General features: G+C 56.9%; 7 protein-coding genes across 7 annotated transcripts; 4 read left to right on the top strand and 3 right to left on the bottom strand.

The window, feature by feature from the left end:
* Positions 1–1,201: 1,201 nt before the first annotated feature.
* Positions 1,202–6,679, top strand: BJ171DRAFT_561416 (uncharacterized protein; the record flags this gene model as incomplete). The annotated part of the gene is made up of 14 exons (XM_053113235.1): positions 1,202–1,237; positions 1,551–1,797; positions 2,072–2,209; positions 2,396–2,701; positions 2,982–3,119; positions 3,302–3,375; positions 3,526–3,645; positions 3,795–3,963; positions 4,164–4,499; positions 4,732–4,928; positions 5,043–5,399; positions 5,548–5,670; positions 5,831–6,119; positions 6,286–6,679. The coding sequence occupies 14 exons, from the start codon at positions 1,202–1,204 to the stop codon at positions 6,471–6,473; spliced, it is 2,718 nt and encodes a 905-aa protein (XP_052969667.1). The 3' UTR covers positions 6,474–6,679.
* Positions 6,680–7,075: 396 nt separating this feature from the next.
* BJ171DRAFT_565885 (uncharacterized protein) lies at positions 7,076–8,029 on the top strand (the record flags this gene model as incomplete). Its single annotated transcript, XM_053113375.1, has 2 exons — positions 7,076–7,544; positions 7,601–8,029. Exons 1-2 carry the CDS (start codon positions 7,236–7,238, stop codon positions 8,027–8,029), a joined length of 738 nt encoding a protein of 245 aa, XP_052969668.1. The 5' UTR covers positions 7,076–7,235.
* Positions 8,030–8,990: 961 nt separating this feature from the next.
* Positions 8,991–10,294, top strand: BJ171DRAFT_493136 (uncharacterized protein). The gene has a single exon (XM_053109888.1). It carries the CDS (start codon positions 9,033–9,035, stop codon positions 10,173–10,175), a length of 1,143 nt encoding a protein of 380 aa, XP_052969669.1. The 5' UTR covers positions 8,991–9,032; the 3' UTR covers positions 10,176–10,294.
* Positions 10,295–10,862: 568 nt separating this feature from the next.
* BJ171DRAFT_278007 (casein kinase II, regulatory subunit) lies at positions 10,863–12,313 on the bottom strand. The gene is made up of 2 exons (XM_053106870.1): positions 12,181–12,313; positions 10,863–11,538 (listed from the first exon to the last, which is right to left on the bottom strand). The coding sequence occupies exons 1-2, from the start codon at positions 12,184–12,186 to the stop codon at positions 10,882–10,884; spliced, it is 663 nt and encodes a 220-aa protein (XP_052969670.1). The 5' UTR covers positions 12,187–12,313; the 3' UTR covers positions 10,863–10,881.
* Positions 12,314–14,381: 2,068 nt separating this feature from the next.
* On the bottom strand, positions 14,382–18,851 carry BJ171DRAFT_596605 (kinesin-associated protein-domain-containing protein; the record flags this gene model as incomplete). Its single annotated transcript, XM_053114690.1, has 16 exons — positions 14,382–14,454; positions 14,552–14,688; positions 14,915–15,000; positions 15,106–15,204; positions 15,345–15,723; positions 15,844–16,065; positions 16,224–16,433; positions 16,556–16,609; positions 16,784–16,968; positions 17,109–17,207; positions 17,434–17,658; positions 17,853–17,991; positions 18,064–18,116; positions 18,326–18,474; positions 18,578–18,709; positions 18,823–18,851. The coding sequence occupies 16 exons, from the start codon at positions 18,849–18,851 to the stop codon at positions 14,382–14,384; spliced, it is 2,271 nt and encodes a 756-aa protein (XP_052969671.1).
* A 707-nt stretch (positions 18,852–19,558) lies between these two features.
* On the top strand, positions 19,559–21,719 carry BJ171DRAFT_493141 (NLI interacting factor-like phosphatase-domain-containing protein). Its single transcript, XM_053109889.1, has 5 exons — positions 19,559–19,680; positions 19,823–20,299; positions 20,525–20,641; positions 21,102–21,213; positions 21,432–21,719. The coding sequence occupies exons 2-5, from the start codon at positions 19,895–19,897 to the stop codon at positions 21,557–21,559; spliced, it is 762 nt and encodes a 253-aa protein (XP_052969672.1). The 5' UTR covers positions 19,559–19,680; positions 19,823–19,894; the 3' UTR covers positions 21,560–21,719.
* A 572-nt stretch (positions 21,720–22,291) lies between these two features.
* Positions 22,292–24,890, bottom strand: BJ171DRAFT_278041 (uncharacterized protein). Its single transcript, XM_053106871.1, has 9 exons — positions 24,758–24,890; positions 24,427–24,548; positions 23,984–24,086; positions 23,628–23,758; positions 23,424–23,495; positions 23,160–23,276; positions 22,956–23,032; positions 22,714–22,828; positions 22,292–22,594 (listed from the first exon to the last, which is right to left on the bottom strand). Exons 1-9 carry the CDS (start codon positions 24,846–24,848, stop codon positions 22,460–22,462), a joined length of 963 nt encoding a protein of 320 aa, XP_052969673.1. The 5' UTR covers positions 24,849–24,890; the 3' UTR covers positions 22,292–22,459.
* Positions 24,891–24,929: the final 39 nt, after the last annotated feature.

Raw genomic sequence — 24,929 nt, forward strand, 5'->3', positions numbered from 1 at the left:
GACTCAGCATCGAGACCTGGATGTCGACCACCCCCTCGCCCAAGGTGTCGTCCTCGGAGGCCTTCAAGGTCCATCTCACCCATGTCCTGCGACCGGAGCTTCGGGTGCAGCTCGACTTCCACCTTGGCAAGAAGGCCCGTCACCATCGATTCACGGGCCACAGGAGACGCCAAGTGGCCGTCGACAGGATGTGCAAGGCCGTCCTGAAGCACGCCCCGATACGGACCGATGTGGTGATCGCCTTTGGCAATGCGTCATGGCGACAAGGCAAGGGCTATGCATCCAGCCCTCGGAGGCAGCGGTTTGCTCGGTACTTTGAGCAATTCGAGCACCACCGACGCCGTCCCACTCACCCTCATGGAAGCGTCAAGGTAGTCTCGACGAACGAGTTCAACACCTCGCAGGTGTGCTCCAACTGCCTGGAGCCAGTTCGGTTGGAAGGACTCGATGCGCCCAGTGTTGCGAATTCCCACTTTGTCAGGAGCTGCAAGAATCCCAGCTGCCGGACGGTGTGGAATCGCGACGTCAATGCGGCGCGCAACATGATCACAGTGTGCAGGTCGATTGTGGAGATCGGAGAGCGACCGGTGGTCTTCACTCGGAGGCTACCAAAGTGATCTGTTTTATTTATTGTGGCTTTGCTTGACGCAAGCACAGCACATACTACATGTTCATGGAAACGGCTGTGGTGTCCGTTTTTTTCTGAATATAGTGTATCGAATCCATCCGGGATACGATATGCCCAAGTACCGACGAATCGTCGCAGATGAAGCCGCTACAAGATCCCAGAGACCCATCCTCAACAAATGCCGCCCGGACCACCGGCGAGACCCGCGCTGCTCGGAATGGATCGCCGTCGACGACCTCCAATCAGAGATCCAGGCACAATCCGCTTGCATCAATGCATGTCGACGTCAGCCCAACCCCGAGTCAGGCCGAGACTGTTGAGGCCGAGAGCCATTTTGCGCATTGCCCCCATTGAGCACTGTCGGCGAGGATGCTGCCTCGTCTTCAATCGGTCTCGCATCCCCGACCTCCCCTTGCATCAGACCTGCTCGGCTGCGTCGGACTGCTCGGAGGTTTTTTACTCTCGCACCTGTTCCGCTGGTCCTTGGGAGCAAACAAGCACATCGCTGGTCCCACGTCGCCCTCCAAGACCTCGCCAGAGACCCATAGCCACATATTGATAGCATCGCCCGCCATGGCCGCAACCGTTCAGACTCTGGCTCCGCCCAAGGTTTGTGCCATTGCCCGACGGCAGCCGCAAGGGTCGCTGAGCTTGACTGAGTGTGCTCTGCCTGGGCCGACCGCATCGAGTTACGAGACCACTCTGCCCCCTGAGCACCCCAGACGCACTCACTGCCTTTCATTGTACATTGCAATCTCTCATATCCGGCTCCGGCTCTTGCTCATGTTCCTGCTCCTTCTCTTGTCCCGGTATCAAATGCCAACTTTCACATCAGCTGGGTGACCTCCCAGCACTCCCGACGACCCTCAGCGAGTTCCGGCAATTCTCTGAGCCCCCCACCATCACCTCGATCGAGAACAAGATCCGGGTGCACGTCTTTTCGATGCGCATCCGTCTGCACGACCTCTTTGAGGACTTTGACAAGCTGCGGTCGGGATACATCACCGCAGCACAGTTCCGCCGGTGCCTCGGCCAGGTCACCGACAAGGCCGTCGTTGCCCCGCAGTCGCCCCTCAACGAGGTCGAATATGCTGTGCTGATCAAGCACTACGACATCAAGCAGAACGGAACAGTCAACTGGAAAATGTTTGTCGACAGCATATCGACTGGTAAGCGGGGTCAGCGACCGGATTCTCTCGAGCCGAACATGGCTGAACCCTTTCCTCATCCCAACTACTGCTAATGCTTTCCACCGCCCAGTCTTTGGGCCCAACAATTTGGAGCGTCGCCCCACTCAGTACATTCCGGCACATCACGAAGGTGGGACTGTGCAGCAGGCGCATCGTTCATGACTGAGCCAGCGCCGTCGCATTCCTGTGGGGCTCCCGCATTCATGTTTCTCATGGAATTCCTCCGCATCAAACCCGGCGGATTGCGAATCAGTGGTCAAGCCGCTCCTCGAGCTTCAGCCACAAGAGCAGACTGTTCTAAAGGACGTCATTGAGCGCCTGCGATCCTATGTCAAGCACCATGGCAGCGACGTCAAGTCGTGGTTCAAGGACTTTGACAAGCACAACAATGGTACGGCACTGCGCCGTCTGCAGTTGCGAGATAGATCATCACGATCTCTTTGCTCATCGCCGCCCTCCACTGTATCTGGCTGCTCGCGCCGCTTTGCTGCCCCATCGTATCTTACGAGCCGGTAGTTGACTCCACCAATTCACCCAAACATGCGCAACTGTTTGCTTCCGACACCAACCCACACAGGCTACATCACCGTCAACCAGTTTCGACGCGGCATTCCGAGTAACCTCATCTCGCTTGAGGAAGAAGACATGCTTCTCAAGCAGTACAGCGACGAGAAAAAGACTGTCAACTACTTCAAGATGAATACCGATGTCAACCGGAAGGTCAAGAAGCCAAAGCCATTTTATGCCCAGCTGGTCGAAAAGCTTCACACCAAATCGGACCGCGACCACACCGTCCCGGTTGGCACTGAGGAGCTGCTTCATGCCGTCACGCATGAAAAGATCAAGCCCTCTGTAGCTCTCACGGAGGAAAGAATCATGAGACGTAAGCACCGGCTGCACAGTGGCCCCATTTGACTTCTTGAAGCATGACTGGATGGCGATATTCCAGGATCAATCTGCATCTGCATCCGAGGCGTTAGTGGCTGGCTGTTGCTTATCGTTACTTTCTCCTTCTGCTCATCGCTGTTCATCGCTGCTTGCCGCTTCTGCTCATCAATCCATGACACCATCGAAACGGTATCTTCAAGATGTCTACAAGAACCGTATCCGCCTCATTGAGTTCTTCCGCGACTACGACCGTCACAACTACGGCCTTGTCACAGAGACGCAGTTCAGGTCTGGACTCAGGCTCGCCAGCCTGACCTTCTTGGAAGAGGCTGATATCAAGTCTCTGATTTCTGCCTATCGTGAGCATCAAGGGCGCATTCAATATCGCAAGTTCTGCAGCCGGATCATCCAAGGTAGGCTGATCCACGCATCCTTCGATGCATCGGTTGCCGCTTAAACAGTATCGAGCTGGCTCTTCCAGCAGCGCGGGCCCGTCGCTTTCCTCAGCCCACAAGAAATCCCGTCGCTCGATCTCGGCATTTCTAAAGTCGCCTCACCTAATCTATTGCATCTGATCCACTCCCGATCCACACAGTATTTACCGTCGATCACCTTGAAAAGTATCCATTGTTTGATGTGCATCCACCACCGAGAGAGTATCTGGTCCAGGTATGGGGTACATTCCAGTGTTGGTGTCATCAGTGCAGCAGTCGTGGCATAAGCAATGTGTCCGTCAAAGCAAGGCGCAACGTTGGCTCAACATTCTTTGGCATCTGACTTGGAGCACAAAACTCGCATCCTGGCTCGCTGAATCACCAGGGAACCAATGAGCTCTCGCCAGAAGAAGAAGAAAGGTGCCAGCACGTCATCGAGCGGCTCAAGACGCTCATGCGGGAACGCCGATTTCTGCTCGCACCATTTTTCAAGGACTTTGACAAGGTAAGTCGGCGGTCTGGAGGCTTGCGAGTTATCCCGACGGTTTCTGATAGCTCCAGCACTGCCGCTCCCAGCGGATAAATCTTGAGTCGACAGCATAATGGATCCTGAGGCCACGAGTAACACGATTTTATCTGTCGACCGGATTCCAGTACCTCGGCAACATCGGCCGCGTCACTCTGTCCCATTTCAGTCGCCTCTTGTCTTCAATGAAGCTGGATCTCTCTGACAGCGATCTCCATATCATCTTCAAAAAGTTCGAGGACCGCGAGATCGGAAAGATCAACTACATGGAGTTTATTCGGACCATCGATCCCGAGAGTAAGGACTGGGGGCCTGTCTTCTGACCCCCGGCATCGCTGCGCTACTCGTTTCCGCAGCCAAGATCATCTCAGGGCTCTGTTTTGTATTTTTTGGAGGTGTTCCCTATTCTCTATCTTGTAGCTCTGAACATACCCATTTGCCGCGATGGTTTGTTTTGCGTGTTAACGAACGGTGCCTCCGATTCGCCTCTCATGCAGCGTACGACCAGTACCACAACCGGGCTTCCCGCAGACGAGGCTCTCCAGCCCCATCCGAAGAGTCGTATTCAAGCCATGAAGTCGTCACGAGCGAGAGCGTCATGAAGCAGCTGAAGCAACACGTGGCCAGCAAACGCATCCGTGTTGCCGAGTTCTTCAAGGACTTTGACAAACTGCGCTGCTACTCGATTCCCAAGCACGAGTTTATCCGCGGCATCAACCGCATTGGCCTTTCGCTGACTGACGAAGAATACGAAGCCCTGGCCGATCGATTCATTGATAGCAAGAAGCGCGGATGCTGTCGCTGGAAAGCCTTTGAAGAGGAGATAGAGAGGGGTACGCCACGCAGTCTCGCTGAGTACAGTCTCGCTGAGGATAGTCTCGCTGAGCATAGTCTCGTTGAGAATACCCATGTGGTCTACGCTCAGTGGGTGGGTTGCTGTACTCTGCGGAATAGCTCCTTGCCGCAGACTGACGCCGTAGAGCCGTCGGATTGGTATCCATATCTGGGTGCCAGTGGTCTAAACTACGATTCTAATATGCACCTCGACGGTGTTCTCCGCAACAGTGTTTGGTGAGACCCACCTCGAATCTCGTCCAGCCGCTGTGCCTCAGCCCGAGTTTATTGAGACAGATCCCTTCGATACGCACCACCAAATGGCGCAAGAGGAGCTCACAAAGCTCGCGACCATCCTGAGTCGCTTCCGAGAGCATTTGCGGATCCGCCAGAGCAGCATCAAGCCCTTTTTCAAGGACTTTGACCGCGTGAGTAGCTCGTGTGGTGTGCCCTTGCAAGACACCAGAGAGCCGTTAGCGCTGCTCTCTGGCACTAATACTTTTGCCCATTTCTGCTCTGGATATCCTTGATGTCAAATGCAGCTATGTACCGGCCATGTCACCAAGGTGCAGTTCCGTCAGTGCTTGACCTACATGAAAGTCGATGTCACCGACGAAGAGTTCCAAATTCTATGCAAGCGGTATGGTGTCTCCGGGAAGGGACCCAACCCCAAGGATCCGATCAAAGACGGGTCCGAGCGCATCTGCTACCTCATGTTCCTGAAGGAATCTCACCTGATGCACATCAAGGAGTGGGAGGAGGAAATGGAAAGGCTGGAGAAGCAGCAGCGCGAGAAAAAGCCGGCCCATGAAATCAACTCCCTCGACATACTGCTCAGGCAAAAGCGCCAACTAAGCAGCCTGGAAATCGAGAAGCTGCTCAACAGAATCAAAATCAAGGTATGGCCACTGGCCTGTGCAATGCATCTGCACGCACTTAGTCTTTTGACTGTGGCAACATGCGTGCGCCGGATCTATGGGGTGGACGGCAGACAGCCGTTAGAAACAAAAGCGGCCTAATTTGGACATCGGCCCTGCCCCATCCCAGGCAAAGTCGGAGCGCATCCGGGTCATCGATTTTATGGAGGACTTTGATCATCTGCGGCACGGGCAGATCACTCAAAACGAGTTCAGGCGAGCGCTTAAACTTCTCTACTCTAATTTGAACGAGGTAAGCGGGGCCCTCCACGCCGTGCATCTACTCGAGTCTCGTTCTGTACTCATGTGTCCGCACCAGCGATCCGACGAGGGGTGCATATCGAAGATAGCTTAGCGCCGGAGTTGTGTCTGGCCTTTCAGCTCACGCTCCCTGTCCTTCGATCGGCATCTAGATCGAGCTCCGCACGATCGAAGATCTATACAAATCAGAGAGTGATCCACGGATGGTCAACTACGTCGCCTTTTCAGATGCTATCGAGTCAGTGTTTACTTCCAAGGGCCTGGAGAGCGATCCGCTCCACTGTCCGGCAGACTTTGATCCTCTGCCAGACGTAGAGCCCATGCTCCTCCCAGATGACAAACCCGTGTTCGACAAAGTCATGGACAGGCTTTCGGAACGGGTGGCTCAACGAGGAATCGATGTACTCTCGTATCTGGAGGACTATGACTTTGTCCGCGAAGGTAGGCGTGGATGTCGCGACATCGGGCTGAAACATAAGCTCAATCTTGAGATCCGAATCGGCGGACGATCGACCAGCCGATGAACAGTGCATGCATCCGAGCTTGCCAACCGACCAACTGAGTTTGCCAACTGACCAACTGACCAACTGACCACCGATTATGATAGGGACCATCACGACGAACCAGTTCCGCGCGGTGCTCAACGGAATTGCCTTGCCTGTGGATGACCAGGAAATCCTGGCTCTTGCGCGACACTTTACCCACGACAAGAATCTCGATCGAATCAACTATAGAGCATTTGCCACGATGGTGACGGGCAGCACAAAGCTGAACGGCCGCTCCAGTCTCTGGTAAATCCCCGCGATCCAAGTCCAGCCCTCACGAGGATGTCTCCGGGTGGCAGCGGCTGTGGACGATCTATGCATGCCCTACTCTTTCGCTGCTGCACTCAACCGGGCGGTCGCCACAGACTTGCTGGGGTGTGAAGAAAATGTAGGGCAGCAAGAGGACCGGTCGGATCTCCCAGCGAGCTGTTTGCACATGCCACACAATACGACTCCATGATCAGGCAGGATTACAATGCATCCACTTGTTCAGCGCACTGCCTCGGTCTGCCTACATTGCACATGGTTAGGGATGATTCTGGCCATCCCAACAGATGTTCGGGGTCCCCCAAGCACAGGGTGCACTGGGGGTGCTGGCGTCGAACTCTGCCTCAATCTAGACTGGCATTCTATTGTCTGTTGATTGGCCAGACAGGGCTGCTATTACCGACAATCTTTTCGGTGGGCGTCTTTGGTGGGACCACAGCCTGTGCAGCGGAGACACCGCTCTCCAGCGACGGTTGGCGATCGAGCCCAAGTAGATCGCAACCGAGCCGCATTCACACCCGGAAGCGTGCGGCAGCCTACCATTCGTTGGTCTCGGAGAAAGAAGCACAAGACAAGCGACATCGACAGAAATAGTAACTGTTCGAGTAGAGAGTACCCTGCGAATTTGAAGTATCTCGGTACAGCACCATCGCCGGAAAGAATCGTCGACAGGGTCGAGACATCAATTCCCACGCCTGGCCCAGCATACCGCTCGGCTCGATACCGCCGATTCTGTATTTCGAGCATGACATCCACCGCCGAGAAGCCAGCAGCAGAGAAGCCCCCAGAGTCTCCACTGGAGCTCCTTCCGAGACTCTCTCTCTCGGAGATGGAGACGGGGCTCGGCCGAGCGGGGGTTCTCCGGTCAAGCATACCACGATCTGCCTCGGCCTCACTGGCCGGCGATTCATCGCCCTTTCCAAAATCCAGGACCGTCCGCGAAGTCATAGATAAAAGCGCCGACGAGGTCATGAGCGACCTGCTGCGTGTATCTTCAAGTGCCCATCAGTCGCGGTCCTCGTCCTATGCCGGCGTCATGCTGATGGACGAGCTAGTTGAAAAGGCCCTGAAACACTCGGGTCCGCCAGCGAAAGGCACAACTCCAACAAGCTCGGCCCGGGCGTCCAAGTCCTCGGCTTCCGATTCCCGGAGTCCAAGGGCCTCGACCGATCGGCCACCACAGGGCTCAAGATCCTCCACCGACCGGCCAACCCAAGGCCCAAGAAACTCAATCGACCGACAGCCTTCGTCTGCGCGTGCCAAAGCCGGTGCGCTGCCGACGAACTCGCCGCTGGCCCTACCTTCACCCTTGGCCCTATCTTCTCCGCGGGCCATTTCATCTGCATCGACATCACCCGGAGCCTCGCTCTCGCCACTGGCGTCGCTCTCACCGATGGCATCCGGCTCTGCGCAAAGCTCGGTCTCTCAGCTCTCAAAGCGCGGCCAGAGCTCAGCGGAGCCAGGTCATCCTCGGACCAGATACTTTACAAAGGCAAACTCGTATGCTGGGAACCAAGCCAACGCATCAGCAAAAACTGAGCGAAAGTGGTGGTATTTTAGCCGTAAGCCACAGACGGAGAGCCAAAGCACGGTATCGGTCGAGCCATCAGAATCTCCCGCCAGCTCTTCTCTCGACACGCCGGCGACATGTAGTATACGGAGCATGAACTTGAAAGCCGATACAGCACCCGCAAAATGAAACGAGACGCTCTTCTCGGTAGGAATATATCACTCTTGTTTGAGAAGCACTCGCCGCTAAGACGCATGGAGGGTCGCCGGCTTGGGCATGTTCCAAGTCTGGCTGCCAGCTCGCAGACCATAGGAATCGGTGGCCAGTGATGTCCAGGCTCGCGCTGATGTAGATTTGATCAGACTGTGAATCAAGGTGCGGTGTTGCAGTACAACGCCTCTGGAATCAGTAGTGCGGAGGATCGTCATTGGGGAGGATGCGGGGAGTAAAAGCTACATCGCAATGCGAATCAGCACACTGCTGCACAGAATAGCATCCATAGCATCCATAGGCCCTCAGCAGGGCAGTTGTGTGCACTAGGTGGCCGACAACGGCAGGCTCGACAATCGTTCACACGCCATTGTGCAAGAGGTGTCTCGGTTACCACCCACAAGACCTGTGGGATCACTGATTGAGGGCATTGTCTGCCGCCCGAGTGCCTTCCATTCAGCCTCCCGCGGCACTCAGAGCTCCGAGCGAGTGCTTGACGATCCGTAGCGATGAGGGTCCCATCAGAGACTCGCTTGCTTGGCGTAAGGTTGCCTCGAATCGGCCTCTCTTCCTCTTCGACTGCCATCGGACTCGCAACGAGAGCAGCACCAGTCAGGCTCTGAGTAAATCTGTCTCTGGCTTTTCATCCGGGGTGCAGCACTCCCGCCGGCATCCGAACCACTCTTTGCCTGTTCCCAAATACCACAATTCGCCCTTACAGTCACATCCCTGCAATACCACTTTATCTTTTCCAGCTCGTGCCGCTTTCCCACCTTCCACCTCGCGCATACGACCCCGGTGGCAATCTTGATCTCAAAGCCCATGTCGCAGCAACAGCACGCTGTCGAGGAGGAGGCAGAAGCCAACCGACCCATCACAGCCATCAACGCCTCCTCGGCCTACTCGACCCTCGACAAGAATCACTTTGAAAGATCAGCACATCTCCAGCGCCAGGCCAATGCACTTTCGGCCCATTCGGCCGTTGGAGGCTCGGCGCTCCTGGATACTTGCGTCTCGGCCGCTACCGGTGTGTCGCATCTGACTCTGCCAGAGAGAGGCCAGCCCAGGTCATCAAGCGCGAGTCAAGAACCTTTGACCATGGGCCGACCCAGTCATTCTACAAACGTAATGCTGCTGGACGAGTGCGTTGCTGCCGCTGTCGGCAGCCATGGTCAAATCTCGGACCGTGCTCAACAGCAGCCGCTGCAGCAACTATCCAAAAGCGCTATCGGCGCCGTTTCCCTTGAAAGCCAAGTCACCAGGTCGATGGAGATTCCCAAGAGCCTTGCCAAGGCCGTTCTCTTGGACGAGTGTGTGGCTGCAGCCGTTCGCAGCTCGACCGAGGTCGTCAACCAAGCTCGAGGCTCTATTGTGAGACAGAGGAGCTTTGGAAACGAACCGACCGACGGCCGCAGCTCGGTTGTTTCCGAGGCCAATCCAATGCCGCTGTCCCAACGGAGCTCGGCCGACCGGCCACACAAAAAGGCCAACAACCCCCTGTATCAGGGGATGCGGCAGGAGCCTGTCCATCGCCCGCGCTCAAAGTCTACTGTCCAGAAGCCCTCAGGCAAACCGACGACCGAAGACACCGCTGGCTCGAGTAGCATCCAGCCCTCCCCACACACCTCTCGCCCGAGCACTCCTGGACAGCAGCGGACCCATCGTCCTCGCAGCGCCAGCTCGGCCACGGCCACATCCGTGGTGGGCAAGCCGCTCCGATCTGCGTCACAACTTCCGCATCAGCCTGAATCCGAGAAATCCAACAGCTCTATCGCAAACTCCGAGAATGTCCAGTCGCCGCGCACGTCCATCTTTGGCCGCCTGCAAAAGCGGCTTTCGGCTCTCACCGGGGGCAGCAAAAGCAACAGCGCTGCGTCAACCCCACGGGGGTCGGTGACCCGCGAAAGCTCGGCCACTTCGATCCAGCAGAGCCGACGGACCCTGCCCGGAATCGGTCCCAGTTAGAGCTCTGGCCAGGTGCGATGGTGAGGATCGGGCTGCCGAGTGCCCACGTTTGTTTGGCCCGAGACGAGCAGAGTGCCTGGGCGATGCGGCGGCTCTTGGATGGCATATGATGATCGATCAATAGACAGTCTTCCCTATGTCCGAGCGAGCGGCTTCTGCCATGACCCGGGTGTGGCCCTGCACTGGATCATGAAACGCCGAGCATTGGCGAGTTGCATGCACAGCGTCGAGCTATGTCTATCCATCGGTATATGATCGCACTCATGGCCCGTGCCAACGACCGAGCCACTCGATAGCAAGACGCCAGCGCATATCTGGCCAGGGCCGCTAAGGGTGATCGATTGACCAAAGAGTTCAGGAGCGATGATGTCAGTGTACACGGGCAGTACACACAGAATGATATATCACAGTATCCACATTGCAAAGGGTTGCTGGAAAGAGAAAAGGATGGCCCGTACAGCGCGGGAGGATCAAACCGGGGGTCTCATCGTAGGCCCGAGTAGAAGGGAGGAAGTATTAGAGCGAGTGTTGGCAGATGCGAGGATAGGATGGGAGAGATGGGAGAGATTGGAGAGATGGGGAGGAATGGAAAATGATCGGCGACGATGCGCAAGGGCCAGTTCTATGGCACGGCGCTGCGTCGCTGGAAGCATGCAAAGGCAGCCTTGATGCAGCCCGCAGGCCGACGGCTGTAGCCACGAGGGATCTAGAGCCCCTCTTCCAGTCGCTTCTGCTGCTGCTCGCGGAGCTCGTCCTGCTTGCGTTGCTCGCGCGCTGTGTGATGGATTTTGAAGCCGAAAATCTTGGGCACATAGCGCTCGGTAGACTTTTCGGGTAGCAGCTCGGGGAACATTTGCAGAAGAAGATGGGGGAAGGTGGTTCCAAAGTAAGCGCCGTCGATGGTGAGATGGCGTCGCGATGTAGGGTTGTAGATGTCCTCGCAGCTCGGGCAGTACAGCTTGACGGACTTGATCCCAGGAATGTCGGTGATGCCAATCGGAAGAACAGGTTGGTTGTGGCAGAGCACTCGTGGGCACCGGCCAAAGCAGCCCTCGCGGAACTTCTCGGCCATTTTGGTGAGGCCTCGTGCCGTGATGACAAACCGAGCATGGATGAGCCCGTACAGGGTCTTTGCCGCCTTGACGACCTCGGTGTGCAGGGGCTCATCGAGAGTGTCTTCCAGCGAGTCGGTGATCATCTCAAACGCCTGGGCATAGTGCGGCACTTCGGTCGGGAGCCCCGTGAGGTTGAATCGGTCGAGAATATACTCCTGGTCGACCTCACAGAACAACTCGTTTCCCCTCAGCTGATGGAACCACTCGACCCAGTAGGTCACCGACGATTCAGACGAGTCCCAAGTTTCCTGGATATCCACCACCACAAACGTCGGAGGGCGCCAGCGAGGTCGGGATCGGCAAGTTAGCGAACCAGTGTTGGCGAGGCAGAACCGAGACCGAAGCGAGATTCGATATCAATGGCGAGAAAGAAAACGATAGCGAGAGAGATTAGAGCGACTCTGGAGCGGAAGCCATGGTCCATCAATGAGCCAAGGCGATAAATGGGAAAGAGCAGAAGCAGGAGAGTTGGAGAGCCCACGAGAGAATCAAGGCCAAAGGAATAGAGACGCTCGCCATAATCCTGCTGGCGGCCTGTGCGGAGCGAATCGGACGCAGTACGGCTGTCATAGACCAGTCGAATCGAGTGTGGACGAATGCGCTCGATAGCGTCATGCAAGGACGGCAACGGGTTTGGGGGTGCCGTTTGGCACGGCGTGGGGAAGGCCCAAAGAAAGTGACTCGAAGCATAGAGAGCAGAGCGATGGTCTCCGTCGAGGCACGAAGACGGCTCGGCCTCAATGCAGCGATCGAGCGTCTAGCGTCCAGCGTCCAGCGCCCAGGCCGGACAGGTGTTGGTATCGCCAGAAGGGGTCGCCAAGGAGCGATTGTGACTGTTGATCCGGAAGGGCGTGGGCGGACACGGAGGAGGATACAAGAGATGCACTTACAGCCATGGCTAGACGATCGATTTGCTGACGGTGGAGCGACGCAGATGCACAGGACAGACGCTGAAGCCGGCGGGTGTCCTGGAGATGGACGACAGGCAGATGGAGAGCCACAGACAGCCGGTGGAGACGAGCGCAAGGACAGCACCGCCGGCCAAGCGCAAGGACAGCACCGCCGGCCAAGCGCAGGGCTGCGGTGGCGGTCAGGTGGCGGCTGAGAAAAAAACGCGCCACGCGATTGGCGGGCCGGGAAATGAATTGCCGCGTGCCCGACTGAAACGAGACGGCCTGTTCTGAGCCAGGGTCGTCGTCGATTTCCCATCCTGAATACATCATCCATCGCCTGCCATGGCCAAGCAGTGTCCAAGGAGAATGGGGGCAGGGCGGCTCGTTCGGCCCGACTATATTCACACTGAGAAACTACAGACCTATCCAGCGGATCGAATGAATGCACCACGCTCCCGCAGCACCAGTGTTTCGCGGATCATGTTCAAGACATGCAATGTTGATGAATGAGCGGATTGTCAGCCGAATGCCGCTCACACCGTCCACGGCCACCATGCGCATCCTTTCACCACGCCGCTCACATCGTCCACGGCCACCATGCGCATCCTTTCACCACACCGCTCATCATACCAGAACATCGCACAGCATCCCAGGACATCGCACAGCATCCCAGAGTATCCCGGCGTCACACCAGATCGTGGGCATCGGCGACCGAATGCCGCTGGAGTCCCGACTCTGGCTGGTCAGGCACAGGAACGAGAATCGAGGCAAAGGCCCCGTGGTCAGCCTTCTCGAGCTTCTGCAAGTCTGCGAATCTCAGCGACCTGGACGATTTGAACACTTGATAGGAGCTTCCGCCCTTGGTCTCGTGAGACTGGGGGTGTGTGCGGCCAAAGACCGATCCAAAGAGTACTGCGGCTGATCGGCTACTGGACAGCTTTGTCGTTGACTGCTTTGGCGGGGCCTCTTGATTCAAGTGGGTGTCGATAAAGTGCTGGCTGATTGCCTGCTCGACCATTTCGTCCATCAGAGGAGTCTCTTCCCATCCATCCGAGATGCATCGCCCAGCCATATCGACGTGGTGGTTCTCCGTCTGGGACGACGACAACGATCGCCGTATCCCCTTGACCTTGATTGCATTTTGTCGAGCGCTGCTGCTATGGACCGTGCGGCTGCGGCTGATTTTGTATGCATCGTCCGATTTGAGTCGAGCATCCTTTGGCTCTGGGTTGACCGGTATATGGGACTGCACCGATTCGACTATTGGTGCGGCCTGCTCGACGACAAGAGTCCAGTCCTGGTGGATCCGGTCAACCATGTCCCGCGACCGCCTCGAGAGCCGGCTAAGGTTCTGGGCAATTACGGCCTCGTCCAGCAAGTTGACCGAGTTGCTGAGAAGCCGCAGCGAGCCCTGCATCTGGTCAATCAGCTTTTTGGACTTTTCCAGCTCATCGACAAGGACTTGAATTTGAACTCGGAGCGGGTGTGTCTCTGGAACAACGCTCTCTTGCAGTAAATCGGCAGGGCCAGTCTTCTTCAGCAAGACTGCAACGTTGCGGTCTGATTTGTGCTTTCGCATTCCCAGCTTGTGGCCGAGCGTCGAAGTGTTTCGTGGAGGCGAAGACATTGGGGGCCAATAGCTGCTTGATGAGTTATCGGCGGTGCGGACCTGGTGGACGGTCGTTGGGTTTCGCCATAACACCCAAGCGGTGAGCAACCGAGTCTGCGCCCGTTTTACATATGCGCTCAATCACCAGTTGATTACATTGCCTTGATCACATCGCCTTGATTGAATCGCCCCAGGGCGGGTTGGTGACGTACCAACGACAGACTCTCGTGGAATGGTGGACGATTTCAAGATCCCAATGCATGCCGACGTTACTGTGGCACTGCGGCACTGGCCTGTCATATCCGCCTGGTGTAAGGTCTCAGTGGCAGCACGGACAAGTCCAGCTGGGAGCTGCATGTCGTGTCTGGGAATGGGCGTCGACCGCGACCGAGGGGCCAGTGGCAGATAGAATACTGTATTTCCACATCTCGTTACGGCAACGGCCCTCGGGCATGTCTGGCGGGTTTATTTCATACAAGGTTGGGAGGGATGTCGAACCTGGCATGTCGTTCCCAGTGTGTCGCTGCCGGTGCTGCTGGAGACAGAGGCTGATGGCGGGAAGCGCACGGACCGGCAATATCCGGTGTGCTCAGGGTCCATCCAACAGCGCTGAGGTGCCTCCGATAACCATTCCGCTTCCATAGAGGTCGTCATCATCGTCGCTATTGGACGCATAGATCTCATCCCGCAGCCCTGTGCTGCTCTTGAACTTTCGCGATGCAGTCCGATTCGCGCGGATCGAGCTTGTGGTTCGAGTACAGTACAGCATCTTCCTCGTAGTGATGATCCTCGCTGTTGGTCTGACCGGTGGCCTGGGTGATGAGGTTGATCCATTCCGAGTTGTGCCAGTGGAACTTTTGGTGGCGAATGCGCACAACCCATTCATCGTCGATCTCCTGTCGTCCGTACAGTCGGTCGAAAACCATGAGCAAGACTGGTGAATGTCGGTCCGTGCTTCCATGTCCCGACATGATCTCGGCCATCTGGGCATCTCTACCAACAGGCGTTTTGTTCGGCTCTTTGCATGCCAGCAGTCCTAGCAATTCAGTTGGCAGGGCTTCACGGGTGCCGAGCCTGCGAATCAGCCCAGCGACCAGAGACCAGCGACCAGCGACCACATACCGATATAATGTCCAGACAGACGTCGCACATGCGTCGAATCTCAATGTTTCGGTCGTAGAGCAGATCGATCAAGTACGAAACCACCTCTGATCATCAATACACAACGCTCTTGTCAGCGTACAAGCAGGGTGGTCTCATAGAGCGCCCTTGCATACCCGCATGGAACGACCACAACAGCGACGCTCGCTTACGTGTCTTTGTCGTTAGGATAGTTCTGGTCGACTCGTGGAGCAGAAACTGATAGACGACATAGATGATCTGGGAAATGATTTCGTCGTCCTCTTCTTTGGCTGAGAGCAGTGGTGTTGATGACGTCGTGAGCCACTCTCGCTTTGAGCCCATGACTGCTGCTCCCGCTGAACAGGTTATGCCTCCCGACTCATGGTGTGGTGAAGGACATATCCAGCATTGCTGGATCGTTAGATCTTACCGATCATCAAGTCCATGAGCACCGGGATTATGGTTGTCTTGGCCACCATTGGTGCAATGTTTTCGTCATTGGCCATGGTCCCCAGCAGAACCAGCATCTCGAGGGTGATGTCGTCGTCCTCCCGGACACCGCTCTTTGGGTTCATTTGCTGCGATTCTGCCACTCCGCTTTCGAACGGAAGCCGAGAGTCCCGCTCGACCACCTCGCACGCCTGAGCCAGCTTCTTGCCAACAAAGTTCAAGAGATCAAATGCTTCACACAGCTTGGCAAAGTCAAAGTCGGGGATGGTAAGCGAGTTGAGTATGCCCAGGATCTCGACGGTGATCTCGGGCTGGCCGATGGTCTTGAAGAGTGTCTGCATCAGATCATCGATGTAGTCCTGTGAACCAGCGTCGATGGTAAGCGGCGGATATGGGGCATCGCTGTGTACAAGCCTGGAGCATTGGGTGCGAGGCAGATCCCCAATCCTCCCACACAACTCCATCAGCATATCGCGCACCAAAAACAGGAGCTTGGCAGGGCCTTCGTGAGCCGCAATATTCCGGAGCATCTTGAAAAGCAGGTTGTCCCTGGTTTTGAGGGCACGCTTCATGAGAAATTTGAGACCGTTGTCGGCACAGATCACCGCAACGTTCACCGAGTTTGAGGCCAGATTGATGGCCAAGGCAATCAGCTCGACGTTCTGCTTCTCGCCTTTGTTCTCCAAGATCATCTTGATGCTCTGTAGGTTCATGAAGCAGTCAGTATCCGTGCGCCTGGCGGTTTTATCGGGAGCATGTTGTGGCGAGGCTCATGACGGCTGGTCATATATCTACTCGCCCGCAAATGCATCCAACCAACTGTTGCGTTGACGGTGCCCACGATCGCTATTGCACTCACCAGGGGAATGATGTCGGTGTACGAGAAAGCAGCTCTGGTTTCGTCTTCAATGCTGATGTGATAGAGCAGCTGAAGCGCCACGGGCGTGTGGACTTTGTTGTTGATATACTCCGAGAGTCTCTTGAGCATGCCCGTTCGCATCAGGGTCGATCGAAACGCCGGGTCGTGCGAGAGATTGAATATGAGCCGCAGAGTCAGGTTTTGAAGCCCCTGGTTATGGAAACAGCGGGATACAGGTCAGCGTCTGGGTCAGAAACTAGCTGAGCCGGTGCCTCGCAGCCGGAGCGATGGTTGCTGTGGTGTGGTGGGCACCAGAAAATGCCAGTTCGTACAGAGTGTTCGTATGAAAGAAGCACATCCAACTTCTCGAGAAGCTGCTCGCAGTTCTGTTAATAGGGAGCGCAATCGGATGCCGGTTAGTGATTGACGAGAACTCACTACCACGCAGTCGATCGCTCCAAACCCACTGTCGTCGTTTCGCGGATCCATTTGGGCGAAACGTACACTCGCTCCTGATAGCACGATGCAACCACTCATCGCGGTGCCCACAATTGCTGTACCTGCATCATCTCGTCCTTGTTTTCCCGGAAGATGCTCATCTTTTTGAGAAACGTGACAACGAGGATGAGGAGCTCCGGCGTTGTTCGATCAAGCATGAGGATCAGGTACTTGATGATTCCACGCTTGACCATCTTGACTTCGATTTTAAGGTCCTCTGCCAAGTTCAACAACAGATGGAAGGCCACTGCCAGAAGAGAAACGTGAGGCGTTAGGCTCGTTTATATGCCAAGCGAAATTGCAAATCCAATCCAGCGCGATCGGCCATGGGTGAGTTCTGAGTGTGTTGGCACCGACGAGCCACCAGTCAACCCCTCTATGTCTCACCAAACAGGAGCTGGTCTTGTTTGCGTATCATCGTCTGGAACTTTTGGTGCTCCTGTTCCAGCTCTCGCACAAGCCCGCTGTTGTCGGGATGAGAGGACACTGGAAGCGGGAATGGCATTCCTCTGTCAGCATGAACGGCTGCATCGGTGGACCCGATGTATGCCCCAAAATCGCCGTGGAAGTCTGTGTGTGCGAACCAACAATGCAACAACAACGCAGACCAGCCCCGCGGACCTCGACACACCGAACTGCAAGACACACATGGTCGAGGGCCGTATCGTGGCGACGGCGAGATGTACGGGATGGACAGCCCGCAACTACGTACGTTTTGCTTCAAGCTTCCTGAGGTCTTGGACCCACAGATTGAACCGGGCCAGCTCCTGGTCGGTGATGCGCAGACACATGTCGCCGATCTTGTTGGTGGTGATGAATCCGTGGAATTGAGAAAAGTTGGAGAAGCAAAAGAATATGTAGATGATGTTGGTGACCAATTCCATGGACTTTTTCCCGTCCTCTCGCAGGACACGGGACAGGGCCGACATGAGTGCGTCTGCATCGATTCGGGTGACCGATAGGAAGGTGAGATGGCGCTCGAGAGTATCGCCTCCAGCATGCCTCACCTCACCATACTGCAATTGCGAGCACGATCATGCACGGAGTGGGGACGCCGGGCAGCAAAACTCGTGGGCGCATCGGCAAAATCACAGAGACGCTCTTGATTTGCCACGGCGTTCGACAGCTTACCGTTGCCGATGAGCAGCTCCATATTCTCAGGCACTCGTGCAAGCTGCAGAATGGACCGAGTTGAGCTGATCTTGTCCGGCATTTCTTCGTAGAGCCCTTCGATGTACTGCTCGATCGAGTCGATTGACGGAGGCGCATCCTGTGTCGATGGCATTGGCCGTAAGTCGGGTGCACATGCCCAGCCATGTCGGTATCGGACTGCGAGCCTTACCCCTGCCGGTGTATCGCCGAAGGCGCTGTCCTCGAGTCGTCTCCGCTGGACGCCTGCGTTCGCGTTGTTGGTGAGGTCGAATGAGCGGCCGGGGCGGGCAAAGACGAAATACGCGATTGTTCAAAAGCAACGGGATGGAGTAATTGGCAAGGTCAGCTTCGCCGGTGACAGAGCCCCTGCAAACTCGAGTAGTCCTGCAATTGCGAGCCCCTGCTATCCCACGATGGATAAGGAAGCAGAGGCACAGGAACGGCTGGCTCACCTCCTTCGTTCATCTGGCGCTGCTGCAAATAGTAAAGAAGCTGCTCGACGTCGTGCACCTTGGACGGGTGGATCAGCTTGCACTTCTCCACAACCTCCTCTGCAAGGACGGCCAGGTTCGTGTTGGGATGCAGGGCCTTGACTCGGATACTTGGTGGAACGCGCAAAATGGGACAGAAGAGATTAGCGCACCAACCAGGCTGTCGTGGCCTTCTCGATGCATTCATGGACGGCCTCGGACACGACAGCCTACATCTTCTGCATGGCCTTGCGGTCGCCGACGACAGGCTGGCCATTCTCGCCGAGGATGGTTGCTTGAATCGTGTAGTTGACGACGATCGCGTTGTCGGTGGGATGCACATCGATGTGCCCAGGCAATATCTTCCTGTGGACCAAAGATGGCAGGTTGGCCACAGCGGAGTGAGCGGCGGCGAAAAATAGGGTCCGTCAATGAGCCAGCACAGAGCACCAACGGCCACTTGCCGCTTCAAGTGATACGGTTCGAGGTCGTCGGTTGGGGTGCCCATACTGCTGGATGCGCGGCAGTATTCTCAGGCGAGGACGAGAGCCAGTTCCGGCGGCGATGGCAAAGCAAGAGTTTCAGTAGCCAAGGTGTTGATGAAGCAAATCCACAGAAGGGCATCGGATCGGCCTCTCGGCAGGGGCAGGCAATGGCTGACGGGGGCTCTCCCCGATCTGCCTCGATCGGGCTTCGTGCCTTGGTGGATCAGGCCCATGCTGCAGCACAGAGCCTCCAAGAAGAGCGGAACAGCGAGCCATGCGGATTGGTGGGGTCGCACACCTGCGTTGCTGACGTATGTTTGATTGAGTCTCATGGCAAGCTCGGGGTGGATTCGCACTTGTCTCGACATCCTCTTGGCATCTGGGCGATCCCAGGTGCTCATCGACAATGCGCATGGCCCCGACTTCGAAACAACACCACGGATATCCGGCCGGGGTTGTTGGCAAGTTGTCCCGTGGCCTCCTGTCGCCTCGCAAGTACTTTGCAAGGAACGATGCTGCTCGGACTGCTTGGGCTGCTTGTGCCGACGAGACAAGTACCCGGCTTGGAGCGAGCACATTGCCGCTGGCGGCCATCGCTCGTCCTGTGTTCTTCATCCGGCCGGGGATGATGCCGACCCTGTCGACACTCCCATCACCCACAGCACCGGCAGACGCCCTGGGCTGCATGTGAGCGCTGCCTCGGTTGGTGGTCGGTCGTCGTTTGTGCGGGACAACCAACCCGACTCGCATTTTGGGGCAAGGGCGCCGCTCATCCCCATCACCACGCCGCCGCCTCCCACTCCATCTCGCTCTGCCATCGACAGCTCCAGCCCGCCGTCGCTGCATCTCCAGGTCCGTCATTGCCTGGGCATTGCTGCCGCGCCTATAGCGGCCTCGTCTGGCTGCTGCATCACCGCATGCCGTTGTTGGAGTCTGGACCGCATCGCTGACCTCTGAGCCTGACGGGCCGTCGCCTCATTCAATTCACCTGCAGACCCTCCCCCATCCGCTCCGGCCCAGCGCTGCAATCGTCCATCGCCCGCCTTCCGCAAGCCTCTCATCGCCGATGCAGCAGCAGCTCCGCAATGTCCTTTCACAGTTTCTGCCGGCAGGGGTAGTCGACCTGCTCGTATCGCCAAGCCCGGCAGCGCCGAGCCCGTCCCGCTCTGCCCAACTGTCGTCGCCGCCGCCGTTGTCGGCTCTGCCAGCAGCCGACCAAGTCATGACCGATCTAGATACGGACTCGAACGCGAGCGACTCGCAAGTGCATCGATACTCGGTCCCGAGACCGAGGAGAGGGCCGATGGCCCAGCAGAAGAAGACCCTGGTCCTCGATCTGGACGAGACGCTGATCCACTCGACCTCGAGGGGCTCCCGCAACCACGACCATATGATCGAGGTCCTGGTTGATAGGCACGTCTGTCTCTACTATGTCTACAAGCGGCCGCATGCCGATTACTTTCTCCGTAAGGTGAGCATCCCGACGATACGACGAGGCGGGAGCGGGAGAGCTCGCTGGACTGCCGATCGTGCAAATCACGACGATATCGAGACGGCATCGAGCCGAAAGCGCCCCCGATGGAGGCAGACTCAGATTCGCCAGGCACCCGATGCTCGCCTGGCGATTCCGTTTGCCTTCTGTCACTGTTCCGTTTCGGGGCTTTCGATTCACTCTCCCCTGCCTCCTTCCTTCCAGGTCAGCGAATGGTACAAGGTCGTGATCTTTACCGCTTCAATGCCCGAGTATGCCGATCCCGTCATCGATTGGCTCGACAGTTCCCGGACGCTGATCAGCCGTCGATACTTTCGTCAGGTGAGCAGGGCTGCTCAAGAGCCGCCACTGGCGCCAAGGGCCGCGGATGCATCCGGCATTGGTCGGGCAAGAACAACGCGCATGAGTTGAGCAGGCGAGGCTGGCGGACCAGAATCGCCCCACCGGCCAAAGGCAGATTGCGGGAGAAGTGCAGCAAGCGGCATCCCCGAAGTCACTCTGGTCGAATCGGCTGATGAGCAGAATACTGCAGCGTCCATCGATATGATAAGTGCTCGCGCTCCAAGGCTTCCGAGGAAGCACGATCTGGATATAGATCCCGACAACCGTCCCCGACAACCGTCCTCGACAACCGTCCTCGACAACCGTCCCAACAAAAGCAGTTCAGCACAACAAATCGAGCCCGACAACCACCGCGATGCTTCGGAATCCGATGCGGCAGCAGCCTGACTGACGGACTGTCATTGCATTTGTGGCGTCTCCTGTTTCTCTCCTATCGCAGTCGTGCACGCCTCGGAACGGCACCTATGTCAAGAACCTGTCTCTCGTCGATCCGGATCTGTCGCAGGTCATCCTGGTCGACAATTCACTCGCAGCGTTTGCAATGAACGAAGGTACACAACGTCTCTCCCCCCCCCCACAGTAGAGGCCAAGAGGGACATTAGTGATCCACTGTGGACAGGCCGTGCCGACGCATTTCAGGGCCGGACAGTGCCTTGCTTGCTCGGTCGACGAATGAGTTCTGCTCTGCCTCCCACGGCATCGCCGTCCTCCCATCCCACAGAAGCAGAGGCATCCCGACTGACTCTCTGTACATCACGGGCTCTTCCAGACAACGGCATACCCATCGAGAGCTGGATGAATAACCCCAACGACGAAGCGCTGCTGGATCTGCTCCCCTTTTTGGACGCCCTGCGATTCACCCACGATGTCCGATCGGTGCTGTCGCTCAGGGCGTGACCTCGGCTTCCGAACACACGTACATTCACAGGCTCTGTATCTCGTCGTCGACCGGTCAGATCCGCTTGGGTCCCAGGTGTCAAGTGCAGCGCCGCGTCACATCCATTTCCCAATATACTGGCACACTCGGCCAAGAGCACTCTCGGTGGCTGAGAAGGGCAGTTGCTGCGTGTCAGGAGTGGAGCTGTGGGCCATATGAACGTGCTGTGTATTATTACGGAAGGAGAAGGAAGCGGAGGAGAAAGAGGCGGAGGAGGAAGAGAAAGGGGTCTAAAATAGCAGTGACAAAGTAATATCGATAACAATAGCATAGCAAACATCAATAGCCATAAGAATGCGAAGGTGGGAGGAGGGGGGTGAAGGAGGAAGAGAAGGGAGTGGATATGACAAACCGGCTGTGTGTGAGAGGGGAGGGGTGAAGACAGGCGAAGCGACATCAAATAGCTGGAATAACGCTAGCCCTTCGTTTCATACATACACATACGACCTGGCGTCTCTATAAGTATATATCGAAGAGGCAAGGGTTCCTTTGTAAATAAAGAGAGTAGGGAGCGAGGAGGTCATCGTAAAGGGAGGAGGAGGAGAGGAGATGATCAATCACACGGGACTGGCAATCCGCATGCGCAAAGCCAATCGTGGGACCACCATCAGAGCAAGATGTAGAAAAGGCGGACTGAGGGTAAGAAAGACTTGAAAGAGTAAAAACTGTCGAAAGTAGCGTCGAGAACAAGGGCGGGACAAGGGAAAGGGGGCGGAGGAGACGGGAAGGGAAGCGATGAGACGCTGGTCGACTTGGAGGGACGCACCGAGCGAATGGGCAGGACCAAAGAGGGAGGAAGGGTGAGCGAAAAAGATATCAGGGGGATCCCTTTTTCACGCGACAGCTTGCCGGCAGCAGAGTTAAGCAAAGAGTTGCTTGATTCCCTTGGGAGTGGCCTCGTCGTTCAGATGGACGGTGGTGTATCGGAGGGCGTTCATGAGTGAGTTGGCATGTGCGCCGCCAAACTGCTGGATCAGTCTCACGGTCGATCGGATCTGAGGGGCGGAGAGACACGGCACATCGATAGTCAGCAGATTGAAGGGCCGACGACAGCCGCATTTAGTGTCCCACCGACCATCGACTCCCATTGTCGAGGCCGTGCATCGGAGCTTACGTTGAGTTTTGATCCTTTTGAGAATGCACCGGCCTGCGTGACATTGTCATAGAGCACAACCGAGACAACGATGACTCTCAAGCAAAAGTCGGTGAGAGGCTGGTTGGCTCCAGCACTGAGAGTTGCGGCAAAGTAGTGGATGCAAAGCAGTCCCGAAACAGACAAGACAGAGCGCAAGTCAGTATAGCGCACGGAGATCAGCGGCACGCGGCGCAGTGCTCAAGGGCACAGAAGAGCCGTACTTTTTCGAGACAATGTTGTAGCAGATGGCGCAGAGAATGGACAGGCAGTCGGTGAGGGCCTCTTCGCTAAAGTTGCGCTGCGGAGGAGTCAGGGCGACGAGAGATGAGTCTGGGAGAGCGGAGAAGCATGGGTGGCTCACATCTGCCCCCAATGCAACCAAAGCGACTGGCCGATGGGACCAAGGGCGTAAGCTGGGTACATACACGGCTCAGGGCCACCTGTGTTGAGTCAATCAGAGATTTTGTCATGGGGGTGGCGTGTGCGTAGAATAGTGACATTCTGTTGGCCAGGTCCTCGTTGACGATAACGGCCCGCTGGGTCTGGATGGGGGCCAAGTGCAAATGAGAACGAGCGAGTGAGTGAGTGCGTGAGCGAGTGCGTGTGGGTGAGTGGACAAAGCGTCGTGTTCAGAAGGACATTTTTCCAGAACCCCGGCGATGCATGCGACGAGATGACGGCTTGCTTACGTTGGACATGCGCATGCGGCTGAGGGTGCGGCGATAGAAGGAAAAGTCGTTTTGGATGTTGGGGTTGTTCATCTGTACGGATCAGCGATATCCGGAGTTGAGATGTCGGAGGTCAGAATTGAAGGTCAGGACTGACGGTCGGGATTGAATCTGGCCGAGACCCCTGCCCTGGCTGTCGCGGTGGAAGGCCAGCGACGGTCTTACCTTGATCTCGTCAAACTTTGAAGCAAAGTGCAGCATGTCGGCCAGACGCTTGGCCGTAGCCTGGTGACTCTCGAGGTTCCTGCCAATGTCGCCCTGGCAGAAAAAGTGAAGGGCTCTGGGGAAGGCATCCTCTGTGGGAGAGTGGAACGCGGCGTGAGACGGTGGGCTGTGGGATATGTTGTGCACTGTTGCCGGTGAGAGAGGGGGGGGTCACGCACGGACCCTGCGCCTTGGAAGCATGGGCCCGGCACAGCCAGAGGAGGGGGGCTGCATTGTCGCACACTCTGGAGCAAGCGGATACAGAGAGCCGTGCGGGTCGGAGCCCCGATCGGGAAGCATCGCCGGGAGATACCCACCGAGCCGCTGGGAAAACTCATAGCAGTCTTTCAGGTTGGATACGGCAGGGCACACGGCTTTCCACGCCGCCTCCTCTGTCTCGCGATTGGGTGTCGAGATGGCCTGCAAGAGCGGAAGAGCCAGAGACCAGGGTGCGGATGTCAGCCTGGTGGGTCTGTTCGGGAGGCAGAGGAGTTCAAGCGACGCGAGGACAGGCCCCCAAATCCAAGTGCCGAATGGCATGGAGCGCGGCAGCCGGGGTAGATGTCGGCTCGTAGATGTCGTTCGATACAGCCGGCATGGTGGCCTCGGCTCGGCAGCTTGAGGCGCGAGCCCACCGACGCAGCGCCGATCCGAGCAACGATGCATCGGATGTCGATGGAGGCAAGCCTGGGGCTGTGCCAAAGGCCCAGAGTCCCGACAACGGACGGTCAGGCCAGCACAGAGACACGCCAGGACCTACCCTCCTGATATAGTCGCCGCATCCGTTGTAGTGAGACATGACATCCAAGTGGTACGAGGCCGGCGCAAGAATGTTGGAAAGGTAGTTGTAGATGTCGATTTCAGACTGCAAGGGCTGGGCGCCTGAGATCCGGCCGCCAAGCCGACGGCAGGACAGGGGAGAGGGGGAGGATGTGAGACGAGTATTGGGCGATGGACATGCAGAGAGACATGGCGCCGGTCCAGGCGAACTGCCACGATATGGACGGCGACAGGATGCAGCTGATTCCCCTGGCCCTTCTTCCCTTGCCAACGGAGCAGGGCGAGGGTACGGGGCGGTGCAGCGGACGCACCATCCAAGTCGATAAGGATGTTTGAGCCAGAGATGGCGGCGTGGTCGGCGGCGCCTTCCCCGCCACGAAGATAGGAAATGAGGGCACCCATAGCGCTTTGAGGGCAGGGGTCGAGTGCGTGCAAGGCAGATGAAGAAAAAGGCCTCGGCAGCCGACGCAAGAGCCGACGAAG

This window comes from Polychytrium aggregatum, assembly GCF_025602895.1.
Source record: "Polychytrium aggregatum strain JEL109 chromosome Unknown BJ171scaffold_7, whole genome shotgun sequence".
Classification (NCBI taxonomy): Eukaryota; Fungi; Chytridiomycota; class Chytridiomycetes; order Polychytriales; genus Polychytrium; species Polychytrium aggregatum.